We start from the raw sequence: 17,644 nt of genomic DNA on the forward strand, positions 1-17,644 counted from the left end.
ACCAAAAAAAAAAACACAAAAACGAAATAGAGAAAAAAAAAAGAAAAGAAAATCTATAAATCACAGTAAGCCTATTTATTTTTCATATCCTGTTGGTCTCTTTCACTAGTGTTGTTAATTTCATTATCGATTATTTAATACCGTTTCCTCCTATCCTTTGGTTATAACTTTAAAAATTCGACACTCTTGTCTTTTTCATACCGTTCTTACGTAAAATTTCCTCGTATATAAATGCGAGAACACGAATCATACGTGAATTTGTAACTCACAACTCATACGAGAAAAATATAGCCGAGTGCCACTGCACTCGCTTCAATGTTCCTTCATATTTTATATCCCACTTTTGAAAGAAGGAGATTTCGAGGATCCGCCGATGCATGTTTGCATTAGCTGAGAATATTCGCAGAGCTGCATATACGCGTCGAATGCATATGTTACAGACAGGACATATTTTTTGTTATAATCTCGTCGACTCGATCCTCTGTAAGCTACCGGGATTGAAGCCGGCATTCGTGGCGCCGAGCTTCCTTCTGTATTTCTTCTTCTTCTCTGGTGATCTGCGAGTACAACGAGTAATGTTATCGGTACAATAAATTTAAAAACAAAAGAAAATTTTTAAATTACACGATTCTATGACTGAATAAAGTCCAACTTAACACGTATAAGAATTATAAGTTTTTAAAATAATTATACATTTATTAATTATGTCATTTAATTATACATTTAATGAAACAATTACTGATTATACGTATAATTTTGATTTTATAAAGAAAATCAATTTATACTGAAATTCTTTATCTCAAACGTGTATTGTGGCTAATGTACGTAACGCTAATAATGGAAATTCGATACCGTTTTAACACTTCAAGTAAAATAAACAAAATTTCGCATTATAAATACTGGCTGGTAATTGAGGTAGAAAATTTTAAATTATAATTAATTATTTCTTTAGTCGAGATACTCATAGCAAATAGTTCATCCGACTATACTGAATAATAAATGAAATAATTATTAATGTACATGGCACATCGTATAATAATAAATATTATTATAAAACGGAATATGTCGAATAATATTTAAATTGTAAAAATCTTTTTAAAATTATTAATCAGAAAATCGAGACATTAAATTCATTGTGTAATGTATAATCATATATTATGGGGCCGTTAACGCTGACATTACCACGGATACATCAAAAATATAATTTCAGTTCTTAATAAGATTAACCGCCGATCCGGAATAATATTTATAAAAATTGAAAGTTAAAATAACCGAGCGAGTGTTGAATTTCAATAACTAATAAATTCCAAGAATTACAATCAGAAATCATTCGACCCGATACGATATTATCGGCAAACTACGGAGCGCCATAATTTAAATAGAGGGAAAAAAAAAAAAAAAAAAAAAAAAAAAAAAAAAAACAGATGAAATTATATTTTCATTGCTTATCGAAAACAAATATGTTGGCCCTAAAATATATGAGAGACGGTGTGAACAATCGTTCTTTGATGAATTTATTTATTCCTTATGCACATAGCAACATAATGTCGGTGTGCTTACGTTTTTACACAGGGAATCCACCAGAAGCTCTGCTCCCGGCCAAACTCGTTGCCCTCGTCGAGCGTCTCGGGAAGTTCCTGGTCCAATGTTTCCGGTAAAGTAAGCGTGAGCGAGGCGTCGATAATGGATAGACTGCCAAGGACTATGAGAGGCAGCGACTCATGAGCCTTTGCCTGCAAGCATCCCGGAATCATTAAAATCGCCAGCTAATGGTAGAATCAGTACGACGACGTTGCCACCGTCGCTCGAACGCCAAAGTAAATTACATTTTCATCTTTTCACGATAATTACAATTCGTTTTATACCAATGCTTTTTAATTTTTTATATAATAAGCGCGCGCGAGTCTTTTGCGAATTATACTTAATGCATCAAACTTTTCTCCTTACCTTAATACATCTTGTTCTTTTCATTTTTACTAACTCTTATTCGGATTTATTAAAATTATTATGACTATCGAATTTTAAGTTGCAAGAATCGATGTGCAACACGTAACTGCACTCTATTTATCAAACAAAGTTCGAAAGAGAATGAAAGAAAGAAAGAAGGAAACAAAAAACAAAAAAAAATAAATAAATCAGCGTAATAAAGTATTGGCTAAAAATTCTTGATGATTAATGCTCGGGTCAATTGGCCGATGGATAATTGTAAAGCCGATCGATGTACGAGAAACGAGCATTGCAATTCGTTAATCGATCGAGGTTTTAAAAATCTCGCTTCGAATCATTGGTAATGCGCGCGATGCTTATGGTCGTCGTGTTCGGTCCCATTCGACTCACCAAGTACACAACGTAAGGCCCGATAATGTGGGCGAAGTAGCCGATAATGTGGATGAGTGACACGCCCTGGGCGCGCACGACCGTCGGCAGCATTTCCGCGGCATACTGGAAGCCAATGTTGGCGGCGATGTTGACGCCAAGGCGAGCGAGGATCGCCATGGACATTGCCGGTGCACCTGCAACGTCATCCCCATAGTTATTATTAAAACGGGGCACAGAGTGATTGTCAAGGTGAGGGTGGGGAGGGGAGGGGGGATACCGCGGATTAGCCCTAATTGTTGGGACGGGACGCACATGGAGGAAAGTTATTTATGTTGTTAAGGACGAAATGATTAGTGGATTTAATGATTAATGTAGGATAGGAATGGCAACGTGAACTGGGAAAATATTAAAATTTTCATTTATGTATAATTTGTTCGATTGATCGTGAATCTCCTTATTAATTGCAATTTGCAACAGATTAATTGCTAATTGAACTTACTATTACTGGAAATATCGACTACTACTTATAATCTTCCTATTTTATTTCACGATAATGTTTAAACTTTTCCGCCATGAAATTAATCACTATATACATATGTATCGCAGTTTCTTCACTTTAATGAAATAATACAATAATTCTAAAAGTCTCATTGTTTAAAAATCTGCGTAGAGCAATGCGCGTTGAATGAGCCAATGTTTGTACCCTAGAATTATGAAAGAAGTGCGTCATTCTTCTACATCATACCTAATGTACAAGTATATAGCGAGGCTAGGAGTAATGTGAAGTAATGACGAATAAGGAAAGGAGATGAAATAACCAGGCTTTCTTTCGAAATAATGAGAGATCGATCCAAGTTAAAATTACTGGATATGTCGGAGTGAGAGACGTCCGCATGTGCATTGAAAATCATTGACAATCGTAAATAATCTCGTAAATAGTCGTTTGAATGTCGGCGTATGAATGTTAATGAGTTTGGATATTTTGCGTACGCACCTTTGGGCAAGGCGAGCGCGGCGAGAGAGAAGATGCCGCAGATGATCATGGAGAAGAAGCCCATCCAACGTCGACCCCATCTGTCCAGGAAGAGAGCTAGGATTATGGCCGCGGGCAGTTCGGTTATCGAGGCCAACGAGAACGACGTAAACACGTCCGGATGTAATAGCTTCATATTCCACACGTGCCCGTCGAATACTAGGATAATGAGTAGCCTGACAATAAAAAAAAAAAAAAGGAAGAACATTAATCGATTTGTGAATTTCGAGTTGTCCGTACAAGGACTGCAGATATCGAGGGCTCTCCACGCTTCCAGACGAGGCACTTTTTTTTTTTAGTCCAGTAGAGCGATGACTTTTCATTCGTATCTCTATGGAGAATGATGAGAGGAGGAACAAGCAAATGCGTATAGATAATTTTGTTGTGTTGTAATTAGGATTTATTTTGTATATTGTATTCGTGGCCTCGCTAAAACGGAAAAATTTAACCTCCTGACGTTTGTTTTTTTCTTGATAATGTAAATGAAAATAATATTAAAGGACGAAGTAAGTAAGTATATAAGCAATTACTAAATCGACTTTCTTACTCGATGACACTTGAACCGTAAACAGTATGCATTTAGACACTAATAATAATAATAATAACAATAGTAGTAGTAGTAGTAGTAGTAGTAGTAGTAGTAGTAGTAGTAGTAGTAGTAGTAGTAGTAGTAGTAGTAGTAGTAGTAGTAGTATTTATTACCATTACTTTATCAAACTGCACAATATTTGACCTATAAAAATTTTCATTAATATTTCGTATATTTTATATAATTTGTATATAAAAGAAAAATCACACACGTCAAGTATAATAATGAAATGCTTCGCTTCACTCGAATAATAGCTACAGTCGCCGATCAATTGTTAATTATCTAATCGTAACTAATTGATTATACAATAAACAATCGTTAAAATTTCAAGTTATTACAAGTCTCCTGACGTACTACAAAGCTACAAAGCAAGGCAATGTAAACCATCATTTTTTTTTTGTTTTTTTTTTTGTTTTTTTTTTTGTTTTTTTTTTTGTTGTTGTTTTGTTTTGTTTTGTTTTGGTCTTTTAATATATACGTTATCAAAGACAAATTATTATGCGCGAGAAGAGAGCGGATCGATTTTCTTACAATTACAGGTCACATGTAATAAAAGAGGATTGTCATGGCTCGCAGCAGCTATTGGTCAAAGACGCGAAGCCGTGAGTATAAAATAAGTGCAGACACTCGCCAGTAAATGATGAGGACGACTGTGATACGCCCGAGCCTCGGCAATTTGAACAAGTCGAGAACCGTGTAGTTGTTGTGGGACTTGTCCTTGCTGATCATTGTGTTGCAGCTCTTCTCGAATTCCTCGTAAACTTCGGGCTCGACGGTCTTCTTGTTAACTTTCTCGAACCTCTTCAGCATCTCCACGGCTTTGTCCACGCGGCCGTTTGTTATATACCATCTGGTGGTGGCAATAGAATACAATTTTAAAGGGATGTTGATTTGAAAATCGTTGATTAAGGCAAATAGAGAAACTCGGCTAACTTTTTCATGACATTGATTCGTTGGGTTAATCGGCTACAAATCATTACATTAATAATTTCGGCCTATTCAAGTTACTTTGTTTTTTTTTTTTTTTGTTTTTTCTTTTTTGTTTTATTCTTTTTTTGTTTTTGTTGTTTTTTCTTTTTTACACCGGCACGTCTGGAAAATATATAAATCGTAAACTTGAGTATTTTGCTTTTCAAAAATTAATCCACTCGATTAGACGACGAGGGAATCGTCGAAATTCTTATCAATACAAACGAACACTTTTGATTGTTTAATAGAGAGTTGTATTGTATATGTTAATATCTAATTGATAATTATATAGGCATTTGACAAAAGTAAAGGCCATACGCGCAAAGTGATTTTTTTCAACGCACTCGATAAAGGTTTTCTTTATTAAACATTATGTCGCAAGGTTTGTTGAATTATTAAAAGCATTATTTATTATATTGATTCAACATAAATACAAAACACGTGTGTAATAAACGTACTCTGTAATCCAAGAAATAGGATTTCCATTCTTCCAATGTGTAAATTAGTTAATACGTGGCTAGAGATTGGATGAGATAGTGATTTTCTAAAGCATCTTAATCGATATCTGCCAATAATGCAAATAATTTTAAATCAATCGACAATAAATAAATACCTGGCACTCTCGGGAACAATCCACGGGGTGATGAAAGCGACTACGAGGGGAAGCGCACTGATGACGCTCAAAATTTTCCAATTCGCTGTCCAATAGGCGATCCAAGGCAATATGCTGGCGGCGAACGCAAAATATATTCCGAAGGACATATTCGCCATTAGGGTTCTGTACTTTGGCCCCACGTATTCGATTACTGAACGTAGTGCCAAACGAAAATAAAGAAGCACGAGAAAGGAAAATTGTGATTAAAGTAAATCGTTAATTTTTTCAACGAAATATAAGCCATAATGAACGTATTGTGTGCAGTTTTAAAATAAATACGATAGTTAGAAACAAAAATAGGTAAATCGATGGTAAAGAAATTTAATTAAGTAAAAAATAAAAATAATATAACTGACGTTCTTCGTGCTGAAAAATTGCAAAGTAACTTTATTATTATTAATGCTCAATTATCTATTACCATTATTTTTAGACAATATTCTTCTTTTTTTTTGCGTTTGTTTCTTATCTTTACATCATAAACGAATGAAAACACGTCAATTATTAAAATTCAAATATATACGCGTGTGTGTGAGCACGCACGCGCGCGCCCGTGTCTGTAATATAGAATATAGTAGTAACTGTTATAAAAAAATTAGTTACTCGACTACATTTTATGCATAATGCACAATACTGCAGGAAAACAACTTTTTTTTTTTTTTTTTTTTTTGTTTATTACAATATATTTGTCCCATTCATTCGTATAATTATAAAAATGTTTTCATAAGTTTTCATATTACATTTAAGACACTTTTTCTTTCTTATCGTTGTCTTCGATTTGAATTGATTTACATGAAATTAATTTGATCGAATAATATTGAAAATTCGTAGAATCAATGTTAATATATTCCGGCCTAAAGCGCGCTTCAATGCAATTAATTTTTATCCTTTGCTTCGATTCATTGCAATTAGCGCTAGACGTATGAAATTTAAGCGATAAACACTCTGTTGAAATAAATGGCTAAATAGCTTATTGTCATTAAAATTCATAACATCAATTGAATTTTACATATTGAGCATTTTAAGCGAGGGAGGGCATTCATTATATTACTTATTGACATTGTATTCTAAGCGTTTGAACAAATTAATTCTTTCCATATTAAAGTCTGCCCCTTTTAAGGCATATTATGTTGCCCCTACTCGGTCAACCCAGCGTAACCTCCGGCGCTCAAGTGCTTCCGATCTTTTCAATTCCCTGTGCGCTTTTCTCTGTCCCGGACAAAAGCTTTGCGCTACAGAGCAAATCGAAGAACAAAAAAAGCATTGGCAATGAGTCCCGAAGCGCATAATAAATACGTACCGATGATGAAGATGATATTGAAGCAGTTATCGAACGATGTGCCGACGATAAATCGAGCGAGGGCGAATGTCCAGAAGCTGTTGCAGAAGGCGGTTGCGATGGAGGCGAAGAAGCCGACGCTATTGCAAGCAATGAGGGCGGGAAGTCGACCGTAATGATCGGCTATGTAGCCGAATATGAGGCCACCGACGATGCTGCCGACGAAGAAGGCCGATTGGGCCGCCGTCCCTAGGTATGCCCGGTCGCACACCCACTCGAGCTGCCCAACAAACAAACGGACCTCCTAGCAATTCCATCCTCCTAGTTTCTCTCATTCTCTTGCATATTTTGCCTTAATCTCGTTTTGTTAATTGTCAATTAGACAACTCGCGCCCGCAAAATCTGCCCTTTCCTTATGGCTGAGCTCATTATTGCTTTGCTCTATTGACTTTCCGTGCAGGTTTCGTCGTGATAAGTTAAGAGTTAAGTTCGCCGTTAAAAGCACCGACGCATTTTCGCGCGACACTTATTGGATGCAGAGCTTACGTTTTAATGGTTAGTAATACACTTTTTAATTTTGTAATCCTTAATGCAATTGCGAATGAAAAGATTCATATCTCGTAGTGCTGTCATTTCCACGGTTATATTCTATAAAAGTTGTATTACGTCGTTTCAAAATATAAAGATATTCGTTGGCTCTCCATCAGCTTCACTCAAATTGTATATTACAACTTTGTTTGTTACAACTTTCGAAATCTTATCGAACACTGATTTTAATTAGAATATAAAGATACTGCAGAATATATATATATATATATATATATATATCCCGAATAATAGGAATTCAATTTCGTCTTCAATGAAATTAGTATCAAGTATTTAAATTGGTTATGTCACATATTATATTTGACATGTATAGCTCTGCTGTAAAAATTCATCCTTTTAATAAGATTTTTATTATTAAAAAAAAAAAAAAAAAAAATCAATAAAAATGTCCTATAAAATTCATTTTCCATTTAATTACAAATGATTTATAGTACGATGAACAAATGCAAATCATCTCTTGGATAGGAAATGTTTATCTTTTTAAGACTTCCGATATTATATATATATATATATATATATATATATATATATATATATATATATATTGTAGCAGATGTATAATAATAATAATAATAATTGTGTTACATCAGCGAAACAAGTATTATAATTATCTACAAGTGTATCTATAAGGTACAATTTGCTTTGTAAATATCTCATTTGGTCTTGGCTATTGCACGAAAGTAATTTACACGATTAAAATCATAATGATGCGTAGATAATTATCGAAGATTATTAAAAGATTAACGAAACGGCGATCTTACGATAATTTCAAGTTCAAAGCAGTCCTCAATTATTTTATAAAGGAGAATACTTTAGATCGATATAAAGATTCAACATGTAATTTCGCAAAATTTGACGATTCACTTTATTTCGCATAATAATCCAACAAATGCATAAACACGTGATTTATAATATAATCGTCGATATATAATATAGAATATTGAAAGGTCTTTACGATCGTTAAATTTACAAATATGGAAAATGATATATTAAATTATTTAGACGCGCAGCCTTTATGCGAGTCGTTAATTTCTATTATATTAACGTACTTGTATGATTCAACGGCGGCTCTGATTAAAAAAAAAAAAAAAAATCGCACTTAAATAATATTTATATTGAATATAGCATTGACAAAAGCGAATAAAAGCCTATAAACCGATGCTTGAAAATCCTTCGGGTGTAATATTGTAATAATTAAATGGAACGGGTGGTGGTCTTTTAACATAAGCAAATTACGCTTTGATTTCCATTTAAGCGTACAATTTATAAATTATAGCATTACACGGGACTATGATTTTTATTCACGTCCGTCGTCATTAGAGTACGTAGAATTCTTACCGTCCTTCGCGGAACTAAGATAAAAGTGCATTTTGAAAGGGGATAACCGAGAGGCTGGCTTTTGAGGCCAGAGCGACGGAGACGCGTTGGAAAAAAATTATCTCTCCGCTCTCGATATATCAATGGACGGATAAAGTGATTGTCTTAATCGACTAAGAAAAGCTATTACGCTCCCGTTAGCATTGCATTGTGATATTTGATAGCCGTCGGTCCCGCCCAATCATCCCGTCACAGCCCCACCTCGCGCGTCCGCTCGTCCCTCCTCTAATCACGAAGCTACGCATCCGGCGAGAAAATCGCAACGATCGCATGGATAAGCCTACCTCAGCGGCAATTGAGAGATAAGGAATGTTGGTCTGATTGAAGGTCCAGCCATGCTGACAATGTCCAATCGCCCAGTCGGCATCAGCCGTCTTGCGACCCGATTGCAGGACTTGCGTATAATTTGTTATGTACATGGTGCATCTCGAGTAGGCCGTGTGGCTCTCGCTGCTTTTCTCTTCTTTTGGTATTGGTGGCACCGACAGTGCTATCCTGCGAGACAGAGAGGAAGGCAATATCTTTATTGTAATCTTGTTTGTCTAAGCTTGTCGGACCTCATCGATTGCCATTAACGTTTTATGAGGCGCCATGGCGTGGTGGTGGTAATTATTAACCAATGGTGAAAAAAATATTGTAAAAAAATGTTGTTCTATTGCAATTGCCGGATAAATAAAAATCTTTCTAAGGGCCGATTGTAATTAAAGCAGAGATGATAATGTAAGGCGATGTATTAAGCGTTGCGATAATAATTCGATGTCATTTGAATGAATTCGTATAGCCGGGCGTTCCATTTCAATACAGTGTATATCGATGGGTGCATGGGAATCAATGTTATATCATTAAATTAATTTATCATAGATACTTTTAAAAACTTGAAAACTTTACGGTATAGAATCACGTACGACATAAAATCTGTTAAGTTGATCATCGATTAAGATGAATTATTTTCTTAGAATGAAGGAACTTATAACGATTGCGAGTGTTGAAGTAACGATCTGTGATACTATTTAACTCACTAACTGAATGAGACAATCAAAAGATGAAAGTAAAGCTTACCTTCTCATACATTTCATGCATATTTGATTTACTTAAAATAGATTTGTATTTGTACGGTCTTTATCATTAGAAAGATAAAGAGGTAAATTCGCATCATCGTCACGTAACAATTTATTTTTCACAAACAGTAAATATACTTTCCAATCACATCGGTCTTAGTATCATTTTTAAACAATATTAATAATAAGCCTTGTTGTTTCTTAAGAGATGCATTTAAATTAAATTTAAATATTCAAACAAAAATTTTTCTTACTACCCATACAACAATAACATTAGCAGTGCTATTAAATATGTGTTTTTATTCTTTCTTTGTTTGTTTTTAACTTATTATTATTATTATTGTTATTATTATTGTTATTGTTATTGTTATTGTTATTGTTATTGTTATTGTTATTGTTATTGTTATTGTTATTGTTATTGTTATTGTTATTATTATTATTATTATTATTATTATTATTATTATATAATCTAAGAGACCTATTATCTAATCTTAAATATTCATGAGAATGATGCATCAATAATTAAACGTTTAAAATACAAATTTTCACTTTTATTAATATCAATTTCTTTTTCTTATTTTTTTTTTTTTTTTTTTTAATATCAAATTCACGAAAATATCCGACTTTTAACGAGCACTGGCTCGCACGAATATTCGCTATTGACACATATTTAATTAAATTTTTTCCACAATGCTGGTGCACGCACAAAGTGTCTACGTGCCAAGTTATGTCTGCTGCGCGTGTTCCACGTACTTTAGCGAGCCCGTGGTTTATTATTATTATTATTATTATTATGTTTTTTCTTCGTTGCCAAGCTCAATTTTCTCATTATCCCAGAATATAAATAACAGCTGATCGCCCGTGAGCACAGTGACGCAAAGGTTATCAGCCGCTTTTTGCCCATTTCCATGAGCGCACATTGTTTGGTTTTTTTCCCTTTACTCGCGCTGATAATACGATAATCCAATGGAATTGTTCGCGTACGTGGGTACTTTACTTGGCCAAGCGCTACCGCGAATGTCACTGCTTTTGCATGTCCATTCATTATATATTTATTTTTTCTTTCATCCAATAAACCAGAGCCGCGGCCTGTTTCTTACGAGGCACGCTTCTGTCGACAAAAAACCAAACGCTTTAAGAGAATTTTGCGCAAACCGTTTGTTTTCTCTTTTTCACCCGTTGTTCTGGTTTTACTCCTTCTTAGGACCGTCAATTTATAATTCTGCTTTTCTTGTAACGCAGCTCGTGTACTGCAAGTAATTTTTAATCTCCTTGAGCTTACTTACGGTACGCATGAGTTTTTAACCATTTTTTTTTCTCTCTCTTTCTTTTTTTGCGAAACTCTTTAAGATACGCATCTGCAGCTGCAGAAGTTTCGACACACGGTAATTCATATAAAATAATAAAAAACTGTTTATTACTGCTAGCCGTAACAGCTAATTTTGAAGTAATAAGAAAAAAAAAAAAAAAAAATCTACTCGGTTGAGAATTGGCGAGAGAGATTAGAAAATTTTTATATTATATTAGCTAGCTTCGGCATAAAGCGGCTCGAAAGATTTTACAAAGATAAAAGCATTAATATAATTAACGGGCATTACAATTTACGAAAGAATAACAGTACAAGGAATAATTGCGGGCCGGCTAATTAGCGCGCATGACTCGTTTGTTGAACTAGAGAGAACGACGTTTTACGCGCTCAAGTAACTACTGAATCACCGAGTGTCGTTTTTCTAAGGATAAATTTCTGGAAACACGTGGCCATTACTACGTCCCATTAGCGTTTAAAACGGACGAGATACGCGAAAATAAGGAAGCGGAAGAACGTCTACTTACTTCTCGAAGTCCGTGAGATTGGTATTGGCGAACTCGGGCACCGTGCACCAATATTCCTCCGGTATTAGGGTAATGAAGAACTGGGCGAAGTACAGGAAGGCGTAGACGAAGGTAAAGGGCAGTAGGATGACGAAGAGGAACCACTGATACCTGCCGGCTTCACCAATATACGGCAGTATGTCGTCGAAGGTCTCGATCCTTGGTCGATTCTCGCCTCCCTCCTCCGCCTTCTTCTTATCCATCGTCAAAGTCATGTCGCTCTAGTTATAATTACGTTGCTGTTGCTGTTGCTGCTGTTGCTGTTGCTGCTGTTGCTGCTGTTGCTGCTGTTGCTGCTGTTGCTGCTGCTGCTGAAAACAACGACAAATGTTAATTTAGACATCCGACTGACGTCTTTGAGTGTCGGTGTTGGACGTCGCTCCTTGCAATGAGGATCAACAGATCCGCTATTCAGCCTCTGAACTTGGTATTATTTTATTTCAATATTACTAATTTAAAATGTATCTGCTTAAACTACGCGAGACATATTGCAATTTCAAACGCTAAATGATAAGACGTCAAGGTTAAAAGAGACGTTTTGTTCAATCAAATTTTCAATTCTTAAAATTTTCTATTCTTTCAAATCTAGCTGTTTAATAGAAAAATAACATTTTTACCATCACTGGAAAAGTCACTTGAGCTAACCAACAATTTATACGACCCTAAGTATGAAGCTAAGCTCCTGGCTTTTAAATTTATAGTTAGAGTTTTAATAAGAATGGATTCTCAGATAAGTTACATTTGCACGAGAAGATGTAGACAATCGGTTTTTAATATTACACAAAGAGAAAGAAATAATTGAATGTTGCGTTTTACATTTACGAATAAGAATATGGACTACTATATCGCCAAATTAAAATTAATTTCTTCCAAGGCATTTTTAAACCGATGGATTATTGATTTATAAAAACACCGGCTCGCCTATTTTGAAACCTATCTTTCTCATAAAGTTAAATAATAATCTTATTATACATCAAGATTTTCAATTTCTTTATGACTATTCTAACTATTTTTCTTCAATAATGTTATAATCAAGAGTATCAATACTTAAGTTAATTATACATAAATTGTTTAAATAGTAAACAGAGTGAAAAGATTTTTTTAAAACTTAGTACTCAAAATAAATTCGTTAAATAAATTATTGCTGCAATTAAAATTGTCATTAATGTTGAGTTTGTTGATAGATAAGTAAGTAGCTAATTGTACATATTTTTATTACAATAAGCGCAAGATAATATTATCATTTTAATATATTAAGGCTTTGATAAGCACAGCTTCAAATTGTGATAAAAATGTAGTGCATATAATAGATAAAAAATGGTATTCGTCGATTGTTAAAAAGAAATTAAGTAATAAATTTACAGATCATTATCTAATACTGAGAATTATTTGTTAAACTATTGCTTGCGGAAATTTTGTCTATTTTTAATAGATTCGTATCAAGTTTTTTACGTTTAATAAAAAAAAAAAAAGGTGCAATTCATATTAATAACTAAACATGCATAAACTGGTATTTCCCGATCATATTACCAGCCTAATTAATTTGAAAGATTAATAAATAATGAAATAACAAGTTATGTTTAATGTGTAAAAAGTAATTGCAATAATAATAATGATAACATATTTATTGTTATAGGTCGCGAAATAATAATTAAATTGATTTAAAATGTATAATCGGTATGACAATAATATCTTAAGATTTAATAATAATTTTAAACAATGAACTTAATAATGCAAACAATGTCTTTCCTATTATACCATGTGTATAACTTATAAATAAAGTATAACTAATTGAACAAAAAGATCTTAAATACATTAGCATTTCATTGTCATATTATCAGATTAACTTGCTTTATTTATAAGAAAACGTCGGTATAAAATTACCTTAATTACATGTGAAATGGTATTTTGTTATTAAGCCATCGGAAAAATAAATTTACTATTCATCAAACTAACAAGAAATGCGAGGCAAATGTATTACGTTTACTTGGACGTATTTGGTTGCGCCCAATGTGAACCAAGATGAGAGCGGCGATCTTAATAATTATTTAGTTGAAGGGCCTTTCAACACTTTTAAGCACTTTTTCTAATCGAGCACCTGAATATTGTAAGAAAGTGCGTAAGCAAGCAGGTAAATACACGTGTCCTATTCAGAATAAGAGAATAAACTGAAAATATATCTTCACTATTCGCGACGATTGCACGGCGCGCACATCGTAAATAATTCAAGCCCGAGAAATCGAGTGTTCATTGGATAAACGATCCTCCATCCACGTACCTCTTACTCGCGACCCACGTGCACGATGAAAGAGCCGACGGAGAAAAAAGAGGCGCCACTGCTTTATCACCTGTTTGTTTCGCGTATAAGCGACCCCTTTGTGTTTCACTGCTGCGCGCGTCGACGGACCCGGCACATTCATACAATCGATCATCTCTCGTAAGCATAAATTGCGGATTATCGATATCGGTTGGGTGTAATGGTTGTCGGTTGGCAGAAGCCCAGATCTTTTGCGGCGCAGTAATTCGCGAGACGAATAATTGTGAACGCGTGGGTGTGCAGTAAAGAAGTTTTGTACGGCTGAGAGTGCCTTGGTCGTTCTGATTTTTAAATTGACATTGTTCATCCCTGCATTCGGCAGACCAAATTTCACTAAAACTCAACTTTATCATTAATATTGCATAATTTTAAATAGCGAATTCGCTGATCTTCCGTTGTCTTGAAAATGCACAATTCATTTAATGTATTGATAAGAACATGATTTTTATACACTCGCGATGCAACAGCAACAACTTTATTATATTGAATAAGAAGGAATTATCAAAGTCATTCTGCTTTTCTATTAAAACAATACTCTTACAAACACCAAGAAGAAGTCCATAAAATGACGAAATTCTTAAACAACGAGGAGTAAAAATTTATCTAATTAACTTTATTATAATCTATTTATCGATAAACTGTGTGGCATATCATTTTTTATTTTATTTTATTTATTTCACGAGAAGCGAGTAATTAATTGACTAAAAGATTCCATTAATCAGGTAAATATAAATCTTTGTCATCTTCAAACATTATCAAGATGTGAGATTATGTATAATAAATCATATTTTAATTTAAAATAGTTAAATGTATTCTGTTACGCATACATTTATTACATTTCTTGCCTTTTTACCTAAGATTCGTGTAAATTTATAAATTTACTAGTGTAATAAAAATGTTAATTGCGAATGTACAATTTGTACAAAATAAAATAATACTTTTTCATCATACTACTGGTGATCTTTTTTGTTAGAAGAATTGTTCACTATAAATTGTAGTGTGTAGGGATTAATTTTATAAGTGATTCGATGTATTACTTTTTTGTATAGAAATTAATCTGTAATTTGAAATTTACAGAACGGAGATGATCAAATTATTAGATATTCAATGGACTTTAATATCTTAATCGATCAATTCCATTATACGAAGAAATCATTTTTACTGATTATTCTGTAATATTAGCTAGAATGTCATTTTACCAGGTAATCAATAGTAATCATAGGTATCGTTAGATTTAAGAATGTAATTTAAATTTCATATTAATTTCTCATGATTAGGAAGCTTATTAAACTATTATTAATTGAATATTGACTAAACTATTTGGGAAATCATATATTTTTCTATGATTTCTAAATATCAAAACTTTCCTAACTTAGCAATAACGCAATAGCAGCTTTTATACACTCAGTCTAATACATAAATACTTATGCTGTATTAAAAAATTATAAATTATAATATTTTAAAATATTATTTGTAATATTGAAGTAAAAAGTGACTTAAATGTTATTTCACGAATTTGAGATGTAAAAATATCATACTTGAGCGTCCAATTGTATTTTGTAATCTTTACAAACAAAACAGGTTGTTTATGATACGTAATGGGGTATAATTTTTTTTTTTTTTTTTTTTTTTTTTTTTAAATAGATAAATTTTTAAACAGAGTTTATAAATGATGAATCTTTTCCCCAAAACATTCCAAATGTTTTCTAAAACCAAATATATTCTGACTAAATTCGTATTTTTAAATTCTTTAGAGAAAATATCACCAATTAATATTCGTTATTCATTGTTAGTTAATAACAGATGTACAGCATGCAAGTAATTACGTTATTTGTATTTTATAATAGATGATAAATTATTAATAGTAAGCGTTCATATTTTCTAGAAAAGAGTTGATTACTTGATTATTAAGTAGTACTCTAATATCTGGTTAATTGCACTCGTCGTTTATTATCACGAATTAAAATGTAATTTTGCAAATTATCTTATACGTGAAAAAAATCTCGATTATAAAAATAATAATAAAATTTCCATAATTAGCAAACAGCATATAACCGTATATTATTCGTCGGCTCATAATATAGATTAATTATGAATTAATAAATTTACATTGCAATAACTTAATATAGATAATAATTACTACACCAGTGACAAAATTATTGAAAGAATGTAAAATATTTAAAACAATTAACATCAAAGTCAATTACTATTACAAGCTCGCGTATATACCAAATTTATCTGCACGATCACTGTAATTATTGATTTAAATGAAAATTATTTAGTCGATGAAATTATGATTTATTACTGTTAATATAAATATTATTCTTCCGTTACCTACGCTATAGTAGCTATACATATATATAGTACAATTTTTCATTATTACATTATTACATTATTACGTTATTACATTATATTTAATCATACATTAAATGCAATAGATTAATTAACTAAATTAAATTTAATAAGTATTTCCCATTGTGCTTAAATGAACCCCGTTACTGTTAGTTTAATTATAAATTTCCGTATTAATCAGCAAAATACTAAAATATCTTGATATAATTTATAATATTTACGAATACAATAACTAAATATAATTGTATTAATAACATATACTCTATGTATTTGTTATTCTTCCTCATAAAAATGTTTTTATATATGAATTATATTTTCATATATGTATGTAATTCTGAAAATATTGAATATCATGACTAATGTATTTACAGTTTATAAAAATTATGTTCAATATTTCCATTAGTCTAAAGGATTTATAAAATATGCCATGAAATTCATAATATTGTTCATATAACTAAATCATACGAATTAACAATCTCTGATATTATCTCCGTATTTTAATTGTGAAGAATAAACACTTTTTTCACTCGTATTTATTTTTTCGGCATAAAAAATTTATTAAATACAAATACGCATATAAATCGAAGTCTTTTAAGAATTAAAGATACTTACGTGCGCACGTGCAAACACAAACAGGCGCTCACACACGTACAAGCGCCTGTATTACAAATCTTTTGTGCGGACAATTCATTATAAACATTGGAATGGCATCGAATTCAATTCGCATGATAAGTTGACATCGATCAAATCTCTAAGTCACTGTACAATTCTCGAATTCTCAGAACCTTTCGCCTTACCAAATAATTTCTTCCAAAGTGACACTTGCTGGTAATAGGTTATGTTTTTCTTTGCAATTTTACATGACAAATATCTCTCGTAGAGTAAAATTACTCGTAAGCCAGCTTCGCTTTTGTTCTCCACGTTTTATTTAACTTTACTTTATTAGCTTTCAAATGTACGGCAAAATTCTTGAAAACATATTACATTTATTAACAAGCACATTAAAGAAATCACAATTGTTTAAGACGTTACAATGGGCTTAAATAATATTCGCTGTCGATGAGACAAATTGTTCAAATATATATATATATATATATATATATATATATCTTGTACATTAAACTGCCCATAAATATCAATTACGCATCGTAAATTATTGCAAAGTATTATTTTAACTTTTTTTTTCACGCCAATATTGTCATTTCAGTAGCCCATCGACTA

The 17,644-nt window shown here is 32.5% G+C and overlaps 1 protein-coding gene across 1 annotated transcript; it reads right to left on the reverse strand.

Moving 5' to 3' along the window:
- Positions 1-75: 75 nt before the first annotated feature.
- Positions 76-11,992, reverse strand: LOC105363773 (solute carrier family 22 member 3). The gene is made up of 9 exons (XM_011501544.1): positions 11,716-11,992; positions 9,109-9,319; positions 6,863-7,121; positions 5,524-5,716; positions 4,573-4,791; positions 3,314-3,528; positions 2,338-2,513; positions 1,561-1,733; positions 76-557 (listed from the first exon to the last, which is right to left on the reverse strand). Exons 1-9 carry the CDS (start codon positions 11,967-11,969, stop codon positions 458-460), a joined length of 1,800 nt encoding a protein of 599 aa, XP_011499846.1. The 5' UTR covers positions 11,970-11,992; the 3' UTR covers positions 76-457.
- Between the last annotated feature and the right edge of the window lie 5,652 nt (positions 11,993-17,644).

The sequence above is a fragment of the Ceratosolen solmsi genome, unplaced genomic scaffold, assembly GCF_000503995.2.
Source record: "Ceratosolen solmsi marchali unplaced genomic scaffold, CerSol_1.0 scaffold28, whole genome shotgun sequence".
Taxonomy (NCBI): domain Eukaryota; kingdom Metazoa; phylum Arthropoda; class Insecta; order Hymenoptera; family Agaonidae; genus Ceratosolen; species Ceratosolen solmsi.

What these genes read in the sequence shown, in the direction of transcription:
- LOC105363773 (XM_011501544.1), bottom strand. Translation starts at nt 11,969, where the DNA reads ATGACTTTGACGATGGATAAGAAGAAGGCGGAGGAGGGAGGCGAGAAT. An exon ending in CAATATCATCTTCATCATCG is followed by an intron (nt 5,717 to 6,862) that starts GTACGTATTTAT and finishes CACTACGTTCAG; the next exon opens with TAATCGAATACGTGGGGCCA. An exon ending in GTCGTCCTCATCATTTACTG is followed by an intron (nt 3,529 to 4,572) that starts GCGAGTGTCTGC and finishes TTTTATTGTCAG; the next exon opens with GCTACTCATTATCCTAGTAT.